Source organism: Apus apus, chromosome 6 (genome assembly GCF_020740795.1).
Source record: "Apus apus isolate bApuApu2 chromosome 6, bApuApu2.pri.cur, whole genome shotgun sequence".
NCBI lineage: Eukaryota > Metazoa > Chordata > Aves > Apodiformes > Apodidae > Apus > Apus apus.
The window spans coordinates 336,900-355,166 of record NC_067287.1 but is presented as its reverse complement, the minus strand read 5'-3'; the positions used below and the strand labels follow the sequence as shown (position 1 = coordinate 355,166).

Genomic DNA, 18,267 nt, shown 5'->3' with positions numbered 1-18,267 from the left:
CGCTGGACAGTGCTTTACCAACTGCAATCTGAAAAATACTGAAGATGGATGGAAACACTCCCTTACATCACCTTTGTTTCCTGAGTGCAGATAATAGGTAATACCAAAAAACATCAGCAGGTGATGTGATATGACTCCAGCTGTGATTGCTTTTGCATCTGTAGAATTATACAGAATTTTTAACAGAAATAAGAAATTATGTTTTGCAGATGCTTATAAATAGAATATTAGATCAGCAGGCATTTATAAAAAGGCTATTATTTTATTCAGGGCACTCTCCTCATGATTTATAGTAGCAGAAGGAAAGACAACAATGAATTTTGTTGTGCATTCTTGCCTTTGTTAGAGAGCCTAAACAATCTTATTTTTTAGCACTGTGAAAGCCTTTGCTTGGTGGCAGATCAGTGCAGGAAGGGAGGCTTTGGTTCAGACCTCTGTCTGAGGAACAGCTGCATGGCACTGCACAATGCAACTTTATTCTTCTCACGCGTTTCTCCCAAAACTGATTATCTGTCAGTTTGACATTGATTTAGTATCATGTAAGATCGAGTAACTGAAATGACAGGCTGTTGTATTATTTAAGCAAAAAAGAGTGAAGATTAAAATATTGAAGTTGAACATAATCTACATGTCCCAGTCCCCACAAGTATTTTACTCCAAAGAACACGTAATACCCACCAATGTCTGTTACCATCTGTTACTGAGGGAGTGTAACAGGAGCTGGGGAAGTGAGATGTTTCAGTCTTGGTTCTCTGTGTCATTTCTAGGCATACTGGTGATTAAATCAATGGAAGTGTAGTAACACTTCTTATTAAATCCTAATTAAATTTGGTCATTATACTCCTATTATAGTAAATTAATTAGTATCAAATTTTACTAGATGGTTTTGACCTAGAAATGTACTACTGATAAATAACTGTGCTTACTGACAGTAATTTCTAAGTTGTATTGATTTTTTAGGTTTTTCTTTTAAGTCTGGTATTTGTAGCATGTTCAAACATGCTTTCTATTTGTATGATAGCACTTTATTTTGCTGTCCTTAAAGTTCAGCTAGTATTCTTAGAAGTGAAGTTAGCTTAAGTGTTGTTAAAAAGTCAACATTTGGATAGTAATATATGAAGTAAAAGTTGTATAAAATTTGCAGCAATTTGTGTTGATGGTCCACAAGCAGAGATGAAATTCACCTCAGCCTTTTACTGAAGAAGCTCTTGAGATACAGAACTTTAAGACAAGTGATAGCTGTCCTCTGTGCACTACAGCACAGTTGCACAATGTCTCTACTCTGCCCGGTAGACTTGCTAGGTAATCCATTACATTTTCCCTTAAAATCGGTTGGAATGTATGTTTGACAAATTAGAATTGTAGAACTACATCAAAGCCACAGGAAACAAGATTCTTGGATATTAGTATTAATGTTCTTTTCATTTAGTTTGGTAGATGATACCTGTCTGCTAGTGGACTGCTGATGTTGAAAGTAAGTTCTTTGTTAGCATGTGTGAGAAAACTGTGATGATTAAGTTTGCAGGAAAAGTTAAATATGAAACATTGGATTTATCTAACTGATTTATTCTTTCAGATCCTCCGCCCACTGGTGTAAACAAACCCCAAGTGTCAGAGAGTGTTCATACCAATGCCTATAACATTAGGACAGAACCAGAACAAGGGAATCTCTACTCACCAGAGCAGACATCTCTCCATGAAAGTGAGGGTCTGTTGTATGCATTTTAAATATTAGAATATATTTTTGTATTGGCATGTAAAAATGTAATGCAATTATGAATGCAACAAATAACAAAGTTATATAATATTTTGTGAAGTTGTTTGATGGTTTTATTCTTACACTGGCTTCATATCTACAGGATCCGTTGGCAACTCAAGAAGTTCAACACAAATGAATTCTTATTCTGACAGTGGTTACCAGGAAGTAAGCAGTTTCCATAACAGCCAAAACTTGAGCAAGTCAGAAAGCAGACAGCAGCATTCCCTGGTTGGAAACTCTAATAACCATTTGGTGAGGAGCTCACGAGCCGAGGGGCAGACATCAGTCCAGGTATGCTCAAAACAGTAGACTTCATCTCTATCTGTAGATGATCTGTGGCACAGTCACAGAGTCACCAGGGCTGGAAGGGACTTCTGAAGATCCTCTAGTCCAACCCCTGACAGAGCAGGGTCACCTACAGGAATGTGTCCAGATGGCTTTGGGATGTCACCAGAGGAGACTCCACAGCCTCTCTGGGCAGCCTGTCCCAGTGCTCTGTTAGCCTCACAGTAAAGATGTTTTTCTGTATATTTAGCTTGACCCTCCTGTGCTCCAGCTTGTGCCCATTGCCCCTGTCCTCTCATTGCACACTGCTGAAAAGAGAGTGGACCCATCCTCCTGACGCCCCCTGGAGATATTATAAGCATTTATGACCTCCCTTGCCAGGTTTAATTCTAAGGAGGCCTTAGCTTGCCTTGTTGCATCCCTACATCTTCTGGCAACATTCTTGTATTCCTCCCAACTGGTCAGCCCCTTCTTCCATGACTTATAAACTTCTTTCTTACACTTGACTTTGTTCAGTGTCTCCCTGATTAACCATGCAGGTCTCCTGGCTCTCTTACTCGATTTCTTACTCTTTGGGATGCTCCAATCTTGAGCTCGGAGGAAACAGTGCTTAAATATTAACCAACTCTCCTGAGCCGTTCTACCTTCTGGTACCCTGTCTATTTGGATTTCAGCAAGCAGTTCCTTGAAGTTAAAGTTAGCCCTTCTGAAGTCCAGGGTTGTGACCATGCCAGATGCTCCCTACCTACTGCATTTGATCCTGTAGTCCATCTCATGGTCACTACAGCCAAGGCTGCCCCCAGTCTTAATGTTTTTCACCAATCCCCTCTTAGTTCATCAGAACAAGGTCCAGCAGAACACCTCTCCTTGTTGGCTCTTCCACCACCTGACACAAAAAGTTACCATCAATATACACTGGAGGAACCTCCTGGCCTGCACAGGCCAGGCTGTTTGGCCTTCCCAGCAGATATCAGGATGATTGAAGTCCCCTCTGAGAACCAAGGCCTGCAATTGTGAGGCGACTGACTGTGAGACAGTAGTTGTATAGCTGGACCCACCTTTCTATAGGCTTGACTTAATGTTACCAAATTATTCTAACACCTTCACTGGTTAAAAGCAGCAGTGGCTTGCAGCAGTCCTAGACTTGCTTGCTGAAGTCAGCATGCCTGTGATCTGGGTCATTCCCTGCAGCTGAAATTCAGTAGAACTTCTGAGGACTCCTGACTGCAGGGTACACTGCTAAGAAATAGCAAGGAAGTATCACTCTCTTAAAATTGGGGATACTGGGGAAAACCTCCTAGAATTTGGCCTGTATGTAAACACAGTGCTTAAAAGAAGATGGTATTTGTGTGCTTGTTCCTTATACAGTTTCCGGCTTTTCCCCCTCCTTTTTTAATGGCCTGAATCTGCTCCAGGGGAGGTTTAGGCTGGGCATTAGAAAGAATTTCTTTACTGAAAGAGTGGTTGGACACTCTGCCCAGGGAGGTGGTGGAGTCACCATCCCTGAAAGTGTTTAAAAGAAATGTAGATGTGGTGCTTAGGGACATGATTTAAGCACTGAATGGGTAAGTCAGGTTATGGTTGGGGGATTTAGGTTATGGTTGGACTTGATGATCTTCGAGGTCTTTTCCAGTCAGGATGTTTCAATGATTCTATGATTTTTCATTAACCACAATGATAGCAAGACAGTAATGGGCAAAACTTGATTAGTTTATACAGGGACTCGTTGCATCACTGTTCCTGGATTTCCAAAGTGGTCGAGTAGTGAGGAGAGAAAGCACAGGTGCATATTAATCTTGAAAGTTGAAAAGAATGGGGGTGGGATGATTTTTAATGTTAAATTGTCATTTTAATGTATTAAGAAATACTGGTTAGAAAAAAAGTCCCTTCACAGGAAAGCTTGAAGGAATTACGTATGGGGGAGAGCTGCTCTCCAGCTGCCCTTCCACCCTGTTGAGCTGTGTGCATGCCTCCTTGAATCCTCTGCCCTGCAGGAGCAAAGCAGCCCCTCCCTGGCCTCAGCGACCAAACTAACCAGCACTCTTGCCTTTGACAGCCTCCGGCCACCGTGGCGACCCACCGCGTCATGCGACGTGTCAGCTCGGTGCCATCCAGGGCGCAGTCTCCCTCCTACGCGGTCAGCTCGGGCGCGTCCCCGTCGCGCGGCTCGCTGCGCGCCCCGCAGGGCAGCGGGCAGGGCTCCCCCGCGGGCAGCAGCACCCTGCCCGCCCCGCGCCCCGCCGCGCCCCGCAACCCCCGCGCCGCCGCCGGCCCCGCGCAGTACCAGCCCGGCCCCCGCCTCGGCTCCCCTCTGGCCCTGAGCGAGGTGCAAGCCCGAGTGGCTTCTCCATCCCAAACGCAGCTGGGCTCCTCTTCCCCGAAGCGTTCCGGCATGACTGCGGTCCCACAGCACCTGGGAGCAACCCTGCAAAGAACTCTCCATGATATCGAGCAGTATGGACAGCAGTATGATATCTATGAGAGGATGGTCCCTCCACGCCCAGACAGCCTCACAGGTTAGTAAAAAGGTAAAGAGACAGCTCCAACCCTGGTGCAGACCCGCAGCTGCAGAAGCAGGTCGTGTTAGGAGCGTGTGTGACAGGGCAACAGGCGCTACAGAAGCGTGGAGGTGAGAGGAGTACTGAGACACAGCCGTTCTGAAGTGCTTCCTGAAGGATCTTCCAAGAGTAGGGGTAGGGGAGAAGCTGATGAGTGCAGAAGAGCTTTTCCTGTGGGTGATGCATCCTGCTACTTGCAAAGGCTCTCTGTGTACCCTCAGTTCTAAGAGCAGCACAGATGCTGACAAAACTCAAGTAGGAAATGGTGAAGAACTCTCAGAATTAACTGAATTCCAACTATTTTTCCACTTTTAATGAAAGCATTAAAAATAGGTTAGTGGAGAGTAGCTAGTTAGTACACCACCAGTACCAGGAAGCAAAGCATACGCTGGGTAGTCAATAGGAGGGGTGGTGCTAGAGGTCAAAACATGTTCCAGGGATGAAAAAGAAGCAATGCGGGATTAGGACTGTACCACTGACCTCCTGATAAGGATAGCAACAGTGAACTTAACAGGAGTTTGCTTGCTGATTCACTTGGCAAAACAGCAAAGGGAAAGATGTGTTGGTGCTGGTTATAGAAATGCAGAAACAGACTGGAATGCACAGTAAGAACGTCCAGGCAATGAGAGTGAAGTTTCCATGAAGCAGGTAAAGGGGAAACCTTCACAAGGGGGAGGGAGCCCAGAGTTGTGCAGTGCTGTTCACAGAGCTGTTACTGATGAGCTGCTCAGCAGCTCTGCCCGAGGTGTGCTTGGATATGGCTCTGCAGGAGTGCTGCAGGAGGCCCACTGCTGAGGAACTTAGGTTAAACGAGGTGGATAAATTCAAAGGAACTCCAGAGGGACAGCTGAAAGGCAAGGTGGAAAAAAGAGGCTCTCATACAGTTGCAGCATAGCAATATATATACACACACATCATGGGCTATTTAAACCTTTATAAAGACTTGTTTCCACATGCTTAAATCTTGGCTGCCACTACCAAGAAGACTTTTGCTCTTACTGCTATATGTTTCATTTTCAGGATTGTGACCCCCTTTAGGCTGTGCCCTGTTTCACAAGTGGGTATCTGTCAGGTTCACAACTGTGACCTGCACATGCTCTCTACCTGGCTTTTACTCTGCCTATGTCAGACTTAAAACTGTAAATGCTAACAAAAAGATTGAGTTAGAAAACTGAAAAGTTGTCAAGGTATGGACAAAACTTTTCACCAAAGAAATGCTGCCCGGTTGATGACTCTTTCAGTATGGATCATTTAATAGCGGAAAGAAGTTTAATGAATAAACCTTTATAACTGCAGGTTAAACTAACTCCTTTTCTTGGCTGAAAGCAGAAAGGTTCAATCATGACAGCCTTATTGCTTTAGCTGATTTGGGCCATGTACATTGTTCTGGTTTGACATACATATTCCCCTTTTCTTGGTTCTAGGCCTGAGGAGTTCCTATGCTAGTCAGCACAGCCAGCTGGGACAAGAGCTGCGATCAGCCGTGTCTCCTGACCTGCACATCACCCCCATCTACGAAGGCAGAACTTACTACAGCCCCATCTACCGGAGCCCGAACCACGGGACAGTGGAGCTCCACCAGGGGTCCCAGTCAGCCTTGTATCGAACAGGGTCAGGTGGGTAGGGGGCTCCAAAGCTCTTCCATTGCTGTGTCCCAAAGTCATGCCTCTTCTACTTCCTGGAGTTCATCTGGAACCTGTGGCATATGGGAGAACATGTATGAGATAATCCCTAATACCCGTGGAAAACGAGCAACTAGGTGTTATAAATTAACGGAGATAGAAACTGGGTTTGAAGGACTTAAAATAACCAGCAGGGACTAAAAGGCTTGTGTGATGTTTGCAAGAAACGCTTGGGGCTGTCTATCAGTGTCAGCTTAGAGTCAGAATGTTTTGTTTGGTATCTCACACCTGGGTTTATCCAAGCAAAGCATATTTCTCAATACAAAAAAAAATTGCTTCCTCTTTCACTCAATTTCTTCCAAATTCAATTTGTTCAAGTTTTTTTAATTCATCAGTATAGTAAGATGATAGCTTACGTACTTAAATTACTTACTGCATGGGAGAGCTTACACACTTGAATTTCTGCATCTTTCACAGTAAAAATACCGTTTTACCCAACTTCTCAGCAAAGGATAATGTTAAAACTGTTAATACTGTATCTGTAGATCATATATTGAAATACTTCTGTGATTCTGTGATAGAATTGCTGTTGTGCATTATGAAATACATAGGCATTAGATTAGTATTAGAACTGATTTTCTGTAAAGAGAAATGTAATAGTTGTTGCAGTGCAGATTGTTCTTTAAGGTTGATTAATGATTTGTTTAGTGGAGACATTTCCAAAACTCTCTATAAATATTTATAGAGAAGTGTCCGAATTCATATGTCATTTTCACACATTTGAAAATGGCTTTTTAATGTTTTTTAATGTAACTGAAATATTAAGAGTATGGAATGTTGAAGGAGCAACAGTTTTTGCAATTCTCCTGTCTTCTCCAACCTAGAGTAAACAAACGGGGTGTGTCAGGATGTGCAAATGAGGAAATGCAACTGAAATTTGGAATTCCATGGCTACTTGTCTACCTCATGTCCCTTAGCTTGGCAGAACAACCGCTGCCACAGCAGCTCTGTTAAGTCAGGAAGATACATGTTCCTGTTTTTGAAACAAACAGCTTAATCCTTGAAACAATCCTCTTCTTAGCTTTTTGTCAGGGAAAACGTAGGTGTGGTTGGGAAAAGAAAAACAGCACATCAACTGTATAAACTTCTGTTTGCTTGTTTTCCTTTCTAGTGAAACTGAGTTACTGTTAGCACTTGCATTTTATTCTAGACTTTGAAAATATTTTGCATCCTGATTTCTGCTTCATGGGACAAGGTGCATTTCTTACTTTAAATACTTGTTGAGGAAAGCTGAGGCATGAGCCTGATTCCACCAGACCTTTAGTTCTGTAGCTAACCTCCCTGTCTCCCTTGGGCCATTGAGTAATTGCTCCCTTAAATCTGGCAACAGCTTTCAGCATGGAGCACGGAACGCGGTTTAAAGTCTGATTTCTTTTCTTTTGGTTTACACTTTTGACCACCTCTTGCCGCTTCTCTTCAACAGACGTTTGTGAGCTGGTTTGTGTTAACACTGATTTCATCCTAGGAGTTGGCAATCTGCAGAGATCAGCCAGCCAGCGCAGCACCCTCACCTTCCAGAGGAACAACTTTGCTCTGGGCACGGCAGCCGCCTACGCGGAGCCGTTCCGGCCGTACCGCCTGGCAGAGCCCTACGGCAGGCTGCAGCCCCCCGACGAGCCCACCACCCGCTCTCCATCCATAGACAGCATCCAGAAGGACCCCAGGCAAGTCCCCTGGGCTCTGGAGAGCCACGCACCTCTGGCGTGACAAGGGTCTTCAGACAGCACTTGTGTATTTGTGGCACCTTGTGCATATTCCAGTTTTGCATTGTTTAAACCATCCTTTAGATATGAAGATCTATACTTTATAGCCAAAGTGATAAATGCAGTCTACTTGTTACAGTAAGAAAGAGCAACTTGTATGTAGGTGTTATTCTATTTTTCCTCCATGTTTATTTTCATGTAGACGTTATTACAGGAGATACTTTAAAGTTTGATGAGAGTTGGCTAGGATATTTTGAAGTAACTACAGAGCAATCTGTAGTATTGGTGTAAGTTTTCTCTTTATGGGAATGGTAACCAGGGCTTGAAAATTAGAAAGTGCATGCCTAATGTGTTTGAGGGAATTTTTTGTGAACAGCCTGCTTAAATTTCAGAACAAAATCAATTTTAAAATGGTGTATAAATGTACCATTTGGAAAACAAATACACATTTTAAAAATAGTTACCAGTTTGATGTTGTAAATGCATGTACACAGTGTGGGCATGTGACAGGTGTAATACTGTAATTTATTAGAGACACTATTCATTAAAACCTTGTCTGTTAAGATGGGAGCATCGAGCCCAGTCCATGTGAAGCCTGGAGGGCTTTAGGTTACGTTTCATCTTCCGTGTGGGCGTGTGCTGGCAAGACATCCCAGGCTGTGCTCAGATTGCTGGTTCCGTGGGGCAGCTCCAGACACTCATTGCAGCTGGTCTGCTGGTCCAGAGAGGGCTGGACACAGAGCACCTCGTGCTGGAGGGTGTAGGCTTCAGTGCTGCCTCCAGGCCTCTCACATGGAGGCACCAGGGCATGGAACAAACCTTGAAAAACACCAGAGAACGATGGTCACACTGGGGTCTTGCACTGAAAGCTTTTGGGCTTCCCATGTTGCAGAAGCCTCATGATTCAGTTATTTCCTAGTTTGGCTCTATCCTTCAGTCTGAAAAACGAAAGCACCATTTTTAATAGATTTTGTTGTGGTTTTTATTAGAGGAAATGAATATATAACATTTAATAGATCTTGAGAGACCGGATTACTTTCATGTACCTGCATGGCAGACTGCTCTAAGTGACATGAGTAGGATAGTCTTGCCTCTAAGCAGCAAAGCGTGCTCACTGCATCCTGCTGCTGGCCTGTTCTGGCACAGCTTACAGGAGAAGTTACAGACTACAGGGATGCTTCACATTCATAGCAAGGATCTTTAAAGAAATTCTCACTCACTTTTCATTGCGAAGGCACCTTCTTACCTTGTAATTTCTCAGTGCAATAGTTTCTACCTTCCATTTTAATCATTTTCTGATTTGCATATCGTGCTGTTGCAGAGGCGAGGCTGATGTTACAGTAGCCTCAGGCTGGGCTGTTTGAAAGCATCACTCTAGAATGAGACTGAGAGAGCATTCAGAATGCTGCTGGTTTTATTAGAAAGGCAGTTCTGCCTGGGGTCTTCCTGTCATTAGTGTGGAGAAATAAACCTCAACATTGTTGAGCAATTCCAAGTAGGCACGTAACTGAATGTTCCCTTTTCAGTGACTGTAGGAATCCTGGGTACACCCGACTGGCCAGGATAGCATTGGCCTTTGAATAGCTCCCCAAATACTATTCTTGGAACAACTTTTTGTTTTTTATTTCTTCTCAATCAAGCAAATATTAATGACTATACTTGTAAATCTGTGCGTTGGGTATGGATATGTTTAATGACTTCTCCAGGATTTGTCTGTGCAAAATTATTTTGTTTAGTGAAGGAGATTTGATTTTAATGATTTCAAGTTTACAATCCCTGATTAACTCAGGTCACACAAACTTCCTGCATGTGATCCTGGTGATGACATTTCAGACTTTGCAGCTTTTGTTGAAGTAGAGTTGACTTCAGACTAGCAAGAACATTGAGCACTGAGAAAAGATGTGTGGAAGAAGTGGCCCTGGGCAGTATTAAGTGGGTATCTGTTGTAGTATATGTTTAAGGTTTGGGAGGTTTATGTAGGTTGAATGTTTGAGGTTTTATCATTTATTTTATATCTATTTACATGCAGATACATATTTGTGTGATCAACAACCAAGCTAAGTGAAGAACATAAGAGAGAAAGCATCCCTTTGACGTGACTCATTCTAATATACCTGTTTTTCCTGGCCCTGATACAGAACAAAAATGGAATTGTTGAGAAACTCTTGAGATTTCTAGTAATTCTGCTTAGGAAATAAACTAGCACTAGTAACTAATGCCTTCTCTTGAATGTGTTCATCCATGAAGGGAGTTTGCTTGGCGAGATCCAGAGCTGCCTGAAGTGATCCACATGCTGCAGCACCAGTTCCCCTCGGTGCAGGCGAACGCAGCTGCCTACCTGCAGCACCTCTGCTACGGGGACAACAAAGTGAAGACAGAGGTAACTGCCTGGGCATTTCTGTCCCTGGGGAAGCTCTAAAAGGAAAAGCAGACCTCTCGCCTCTCTTTTTGTTTGCTTTTTCCCCAGCGTAACACAGGATTTTGGACGCTGCCGTGTTTCTGTTGGTATCAGATGTATGATAACATTGAAACATTCAGGCCTCTCAGAGGAGGCTGCATGGAAATGATATGAAAATATTTTACATTCAAGTTGTGTAATCTAGCAGTACTGTAATGTATGTTTAGCAGAGCCTGTTTTTGAGTAACCTTTTGATGGCTGGAGATTAAGAGAAACAAGAATTCTGGAAGGCTTTCCCCTGGGTTTGACCAAGGTATTTTAAGCATCATAGGCAATGAGTGAGCTGCCAAGCAAAGGGAAGAAATCTAACCCTAGAAATACATCAAGGATAGTATTTATGTCAAAATAACGTGGAGGAAGGGCACATCTGAGTGAAAATTTAGATTATAGTTGCAATTTCTCAAAACAGTTTGCATTTGAAGATCTGCTGTTTCTGCAGAGCAGCTATGAGCTATTGATCTGAAGGAGTTTGCTTTTTTGTTCATACGGAATGTGTTGTGCTGCCTGTTATTTTCAGGATAAATATTATTTATGTTAATAAAATGTTGATGCAACACTTGTAAGAAGACAGCCCAACGTTAATTCACTGTTGCTGGAAGGCAGATTAAAAGATGGTGGTGGGTTTGATGTAAAGATCACAGTGATAATCGGATGTAGATATTTACAAGGCAGTCTTGCTATTTTATGAGGGATATTACAGCTTATTTAGGAATTCTTGGGGTAGTATTTGTCTGTGTATGTTAATCTATAGGAGGTGTTTTTCTTCACTGTTTCCATTTTAATTTTTACAGAATTTGTTTTAGAAATTATGGAACATCTGCTTTATTTTTTACAAAAGTACACAGAGGTAGAAGAAATATGCCCAACTTGAAGCAGAAGTGGGATGTGGTGCTACCTTGTGTGTCCTGTGGGAAGTGGTGTCTCAGCTGCTTAACCCACATAGCATTACCAATATTTGATGAGTCTTTAAATCAGCTCAAGTACAAAGGATTACAGACATACCGTCAAACTCATAAAGCCTTATCCAAAGCAAAAGGCCTGGGTTTAGGTTCAGAAGCCAAGCTGTGTTGCAGTGGTCAGAGGAGCAATGGTCAGCGGGGCTTTGCCTTCCTCTGCAGGCGTGCAGTTTTGGAACAGAAAATCCCACCTTTTCAAACAGAGGAGATTTACGTACTGGTAGTTATTTCTTTTGAATGGGAATTATCAGCTGTTAGGAATTCTTAGAATGCTATGGCAGAGAGAATGCAATTGTCTGCCTTCTAGGAGAAGAAGATATCCCTGTGCTTCTGGGAAAGGGAGCCTCAGAGGATCAGGGGGTGCTGAGGAGGTTTCAGTCTCAGGAAGCTGGCATGGAGGGCAGGGATCAGCAGGTTTTGAAAACATGATGGTTTCCCTGGCAAAGCAGGGGCCAGCACAAGAAACTCTCTGGAATAGGGAAGAATAATAATTATTTTAGTGCCAAATCCAGCAAAGTTTTATTTGAGGACTGCTTTTGTATTTTCTTTAATATGTAATTGCATTATTTTATTGCTGTGGTAAAAACCAGATGAATTTGCTAGACTGTTAAGGGCATTGAAAGCTTCACAAAATGAACTAGAAAGCTTGCCTTGCTAAAACCTGATTGTGGGAGTGGATCTTTGCCATTCAAATTAGCTATCAAACTACATAGAATTAATAAATACACTTCCATGTAATGAGCATCTATCTGCAAATACACAAAGCACTGATACATTATTTCGTGACTGTATCATTTTAGAAGAATCTGATTTTTAATTCAGACACTGAAATGCCCATTCAAACTAGTAGCAGCTGCCATGTTTTAAAATAGTTCATGACTCAGCAAAATACAAAACTTAAGAATGGATTTCTAGTCCAATTTTATTTTTAATTATATATACAAAAACTGTATCTTACCAAGTTTTGAGTACACATTGAAAAAAGATAAATCTATTTTGTTGTTCATAACTTGTATCTGTATTATGAATGGGTAGTGTTGATGTAGTGTTTAATGAGCTGTGTTGACATACAAAAGGGAGATTTAACTGAAAATTAGAAATAGTTATTTGTTGCTTCATTATTTAGTAACAGAAATAAGAATTATTTGCCTTGAAGAAGAAGGACTCTAATTTTTTATAGCATCTTGTGGCACATGCTTGCAGTGTAGTCTGTATCAATTAAATTATCTCTAAGGTTATGCTCCTTTGCTAGCTATAGAAATCTTGCCAGGTGAATAGCTTCAAGCTGAAAGTCGTGGCATGTGAAGTAGAGCTTCCTTTTTAAAAGAACTTCAGATATGCCAACAACTAGATATATGCTAATTCATACTGGTTTGTGTGTGTAGCTAAGTGTAAAAGTTGGCATTTAAATCTTATTTCCAGTATTCCCTAAAAAGATATTCTGAGCTTTAGGAGATTGCTTTTAAAACTGCATCCCTGGGAGACAAGACTTCAGGAGTAACAATTCTTCTCTGAATGCAGCAGGTCCCTGAAAATATCCATCAGCATTTCCAACAGGGTGTGAGTGGTTCACAGGAATTTTCAGTACAGTGTAACAATCAAGCTGTTAACGTTTACCAACAATACTTCTTCTTGAAATAGAATTGAATGTACTGTTTTTATAAAAATAAAAGCCTTTTAAATCTGTAGAGTGAAATCCATGTGTGCTGATTTTCCCAACATTCCATTTTCTAGGTATGTAGGCTTGGAGGAATCAAGCACCTGGTTGATCTCTTGGATCACAGAGTTCTGGAAGTTCAGAAGAATGCTTGTGGTGCACTGAGAAACCTTGTTTATGGCAAGTCAACTGATGAAAACAAAATAGCAATGAAGAATGTTGGGGGGATACCTGCCCTGTTACGGTTGTTGAGGAAATCTGTCGATGCCGAAGTAAAAGAGCTTGTGACAGGTGAGTTTTGAATAGAAACCAGCAGAGAGCTATAACACAGGTTATTTTTCTGAAGTGGACAAGACTGGAATAACTGTTACGTCACTGGAAATTACTGTATCGACTGGGTTTTTATTTATGCGTTGGTATTTTTTGTGGATACAAAATTATTTTGATTACTGGCAGTTAAAGTATGAGCACAGAAGTACAGATTCGTGGGGAGAAGTGAAGCTTGAGGCAGTTGCACTAAAGCTCCACTTAGGGTAAATTTTCCCCAGTATAATTATCCTACATACATCTAGGTCTTGGAGAGGTACTTCTTTATTGACTTCTAACATTTGTTTTATTACAGGCTTTTTTTTAATCATCTGCTGACAATAGTTGTAAATCAGCTCTTGCAGAATTCATAGGGTGGACCCAAGCTATGTAAGCATGTTGAAGTACAGGCATAAATTTAAAAGTATGCAAATTACAGAAGCATCTCAGTGCTCAGCCTTCTAGGGGAGTCACAGCAAGTGACTGTGCACACTCCTCATCTCTTGACTCTGAGGTAGCAGATTTAGCTTGTAGCCCATGGACCTCCTTTGCACTTGGTGCAGACAGAACATGCAGAAATAATAAATGATTTGATGTTCTAATATACAAAGGCACTCAATTTCCATCAAAGTAAGTGGATTTGTTGGGCACTGCACACATCTGCTATCTCTTCTTCTTAATATAGGAGTGATTTGTCCATTAAGGTTTTAGGCAATTGAAAAACATGAGAGGGTAGAAAAAAGCAGTTTTAACTTTCTTTAGACAGTCCTTTCAAGGTTTAGCAGCTTCCTAGCTTAACTACTTACCTACTCAGCAAAGCTGCACAGTGCTCAAATTAGAAGTGACAGAGGTGACATACTGGGAGCCTTTGTGTGGGAAACTGTTCTTTTCTTCCCCACATAAGTCCCCGGTACCAGCTTGCGACACTTTCCAAGTTATTTCCTTGTTTAGCAAAGGTATTAAGTAGAGAAAGGACTCTGTACAGAATGTATCCAAAGCATTTAAGTTCATATGCAGGCTACTTTTCCTAAGTATTTTCTACATAAGCAAGCATGAAGACAACATGCAGCTTTCATGTTCTCTCTAGAAGGATACAGGTTTTTCCTTAAGACGTTCTGTAAATAGAATACTTAAAACTAGAATTACACTTTAGCTGCCTTATCTGCTCTGCAAATTACTGTTTTAGGCATCTAAATTACTTGTGCTTTTAAGATGCTAGGGATGGTTCCACAAGCAAAACCAAAGTAAATTTATTAATCACAGAAGGTATTTAGTCACTGTTAAAAAACCCTCTACACTAAGCAGAGATTCCAGCACCAGTTAATCACTAGCTCAGCTGCATGTTAAAGCTCCATCCTGAAAGGGGTAGAGGTGTTTGTTGGTGGTCCTGCCAATTGTTCATGGCTTCTGTCTTCCCGTTGGCACTGCCTCAGGTGGTCAGTGCTGCTCTCAGTCAGCAGCATGGTCACAGGTGCACACAGTGTCACCCTGGGGGGCTGCCTTCCTGCAGCAGTTGGCACTGGGTGCTGTGGCTTTGTGGGAAAAGGACTCAGGGCTCCGCAGTTCCAGGCAGCCTCAGGTAGCTTTTGAGAAGGTACAGAAATAGCTGCAAGTCCCACAGAATGTTGCAAGCTAAGCACTCTGTGAAAGGGGCATAGTTTCCTTTCACAACTTGCACATTACTGTCTTTACCTCAGCTCCACTCTGTAGAATCCAGAGTGCTTGGGGATCAGTGTGTCAACCTGCAGGGGTGGCTGTGTTCAGCAGTTGACCTCAGCTGCTGCTCTTAATAAACCTGCTGCCCCCTTGGTTAGCACTACCTGATGTGAGCAGTGGCAGTGGAATTCATTGCAGGAACTCATGGCAGGGCCAGAACTTCAGGCAAAAGTAGGGCAGGCAGTCCCTGATAAAAAGAGAAAAGAAAAGATCCACTTTTCATTAGAACTACACAAGTTTTTTCATATGGCATTTAAAACTCTCCTGCAAAGCTTACTGATTTTTATTTATTCACCTACTTATTTTCCTAGTGCTGTCACTGCTGCTTTCCTTCCTTCTTTAAGAGTTATCCATGCTTGGTAATGCTGATAACTTTTGCACTTCAACCTTCTCATCTCAGGTTTTCCTCACCTCTGGGCAATGTCAAGCACTAATTGTGATTTGGGAATTTTCTGCTGTGTTTTATAGTACTTCTATAGACTAAGCAATAAACAGGAGGCCAGCTGAAGCAATCAGTTGAATTACACACAAACTAAAGTGTAACATGAGCAGCAAGCAGAAGCTCCTCTCCTTGCAAACCCAGAGACACTAGGGACAAGAGAGATCTGCTTAGGAAGATACATGGCCTGAGCACTCATCTTGCTGCACAGTTACTTGTGAATGGGATCATCATGATTCTTCCAGAATGATGGAACTTGTAGCTAATACACATAGAAAACTTTTTCTTTAATTCATCTTCTATATAGGGCTTCAAACTGTCTCTTGGGACTTTGGCAGATGATTCTGTGACAATTGAATACTTCAGTGTATTGCCACAACAGTGAGGAATACAAAGGTGCTGTTGTTTAAATGACATCCAAAATTGTACTGTAATCCCAGGAGGCTCCTACCTTAACACATCTCTGCACCAGTTCCTACCACCATTTCCTTGTCTGAATAGAAACTTCCCAAATTATAACTGCCTTTGCCTTCAAGGTTTATTTCTAGTAAGTACTAAATCTGGTCCCAGTTATCTTAAAATAAGCACTCTACAAATAATCAGATGGCATTCTCATTTTTAACATGAAGATTAAAGAGCTGAGTAATACACATCTCTAATTTGCAAAATAAATAGCTGAAGACTTCTCCCAAATTCAGAAAACGGATTGTCCTGGTGAGAGCTTTTGCCTTCACAGAATTGAACATAGGGGTAATAAATCATTAATTAAATCAAGCTACCTCTTTGAAAGTCCAGCTTCTGGGCAAGTTCTGACATAGTTACTCAGTGGAACTCCAGTGATGTCCTCTTCCAGAACTCCCAGGCTCATCGTCATGGTCAGGTTAGTATTGGTGAAAGCTGAACAGGCTCCTTGGAGGGATGGAGCTCAGGGAGCTCCTTGGCTGGTCTCCTCAGGCCATGCCATTTGCCCACCTATGAGATGAAGCTGCTGCTGGCTGTTCTCTTCCAGTTCCTCAGCAAGCACCTGAGTGAGCTGCTGCTCTGGAGGCACAGCCCATGTGTCCCCTGCCCAGCAGTGCCCGCCGGTGCAGCCGGGCATCCCCTGCTGCCTGGGCATTTCCCTCAGCACCCGGCTGCTCCAGCTGCTCCAGGCTTGGTGTGGCTCATTAAAAAAATTCTGCTCCCTCATAAACTTTAGTTTTGGTTCTCTCTTGTGGCATTTACTGTCTTGTCCCCCCATAATTTATTTCTGAGGAAACTGAATGTTCGAGATCTAGTAAAACTGAAAACCAAATGGTTTATTGTAGCAATTTCATTGGCCTGTTGTGGAAATGCTGTTTCATGTTTTTTGCTGAGTCTACACTGCTCTACTGCTTTACAATTCTGAAAGTACTGTATGTGAGGAAAATAGAGTAAGATGAGTGCTTGGTGAGAGTTTAGATGAACTTCAAGCTGTGCTTCATGATGAAAAAGATTATTAAATGCTGTGTTTAGCATATTACTTGCATATACAATCCTGCTGATAATTTGTGTCGGTGCTCATACTTTTGTATCAGAATGTTATGTAAGAAGACTCTGAAGGGACAGAACTATAGAAGGATAAAAGATTGAGACCAGTTTCATTTGGCTAATAGGTGAATGTAAAATACTCCAGACTTCTTTCTGTCGTTTCCAGGAAGAAAGTTTCTGTAGCATTTTTACATTAGCTCTTGTATGTCCAGCTCTGCATCCAATAGTATCTGCTATCCTAGGCTCACAGTGCAAGAGACCAGCAGTGCCAGTGCAGGCCATTCTTCCTGTGTTCATCATTGGAAAAAAAATCAACAAACCAAAGCCATCTATTTCCCTGTTTTTCATCTTGCATTCCTCCTTTTTGGGTATTGCCTTTCCAGGTTCTGACTGATCTGGGATCATGTCACATCACACTTGAGACCTCTACTGAAAACTCTTTCATGGCCACCACCCTCCTGCCAACATACCTTCTTTGTCATTTTTTTAGAAATGTTTTCACAAGACCTTATGTTTGCAAAACACTGATGAGCTTTCAGCCATGACATCCATAGATTTGGGTTCTTCTCACTTAATTTCTGCACTTGTATTCTTATGACCTCTCTTTTAGCTGTTAACTTCTGCCTGCGAAGTTGTAGGTATTTCCAGTGTAAACAGTCTCTCTCTTTTTGCCAATCTCTCTCTCTTGTTGCCAAGTCTCTTCCATGTTCCTTTTCAAAAAGTAATTTATAACTTTAATCTCCAGATTTCATATAAATCAGGATAATGGTCTGTTTCTTCCCTTTCCCAAACCTTGTTGAAGACTCAGCCTTTGGAGGTCATGTCTTTTTTTTAATAGCATGCAGAGTTCATTGAAATGCCTTATCTCTTCTGATAAATTGCCTTCCCATCTCGGAGTGCAGCCTGGCCTGAACCAGTGAGGCACTGGGTGACCATGCTGCCAGGAATCAGGGTGCACCCTCACACAGGCATCCGTAAGGAGAACCTTTATTGCTGAGATGTAGCTGCCTTGTTTTAGCTGCCCTTCCACCCAAAGCTGCAGCACAGTTTGAAGTACAAAGCACGACCCGTTTCTCTGAGTGGAGCAGTCACCTCCTCCATGTGCCCTCCGGGAGCCAGGAGCTTACTGCTGATGGCCTCCCATGGTAGTAATGTCCATATGAAGCTACTGGAAGGAGGTTATCAGCAACTGCTTTCTTGGAGGTATTTTTCTGTTAATGTAAATCTCCACACCTTTCC

At 42.2% G+C, this 18,267-nt stretch overlaps 1 protein-coding gene across 5 annotated transcripts in view; it reads left to right on the top strand.

The window, feature by feature from the left end:
- Positions 1-18,267, top strand: part of PKP4 (plakophilin 4) — an 82,183-nt gene that overhangs the window by 51,508 nt on the left and 12,408 nt on the right. For 4 of the 5 annotated variants that reach the window (XM_051623436.1, XM_051623438.1, XM_051623433.1 and 1 more), the window contains exons 5-11: positions 1,577-1,708; positions 1,860-2,050; positions 4,101-4,560; positions 6,027-6,218; positions 7,750-7,948; positions 10,235-10,367; positions 13,136-13,349. In XM_051623436.1, coding sequence (XP_051479396.1) covers positions 1,577-1,708; positions 1,860-2,050; positions 4,101-4,560; positions 6,027-6,218; positions 7,750-7,948; positions 10,235-10,367; positions 13,136-13,349 — 1,521 coding nt within the window. The remainder of the gene's footprint in view (positions 1-1,576; positions 1,709-1,859; positions 2,051-4,100; positions 4,561-6,026; positions 6,219-7,749; positions 7,949-10,234; positions 10,368-13,135; positions 13,350-18,267) is intronic. The other variant, XM_051623434.1, reaches the window with a different exon arrangement.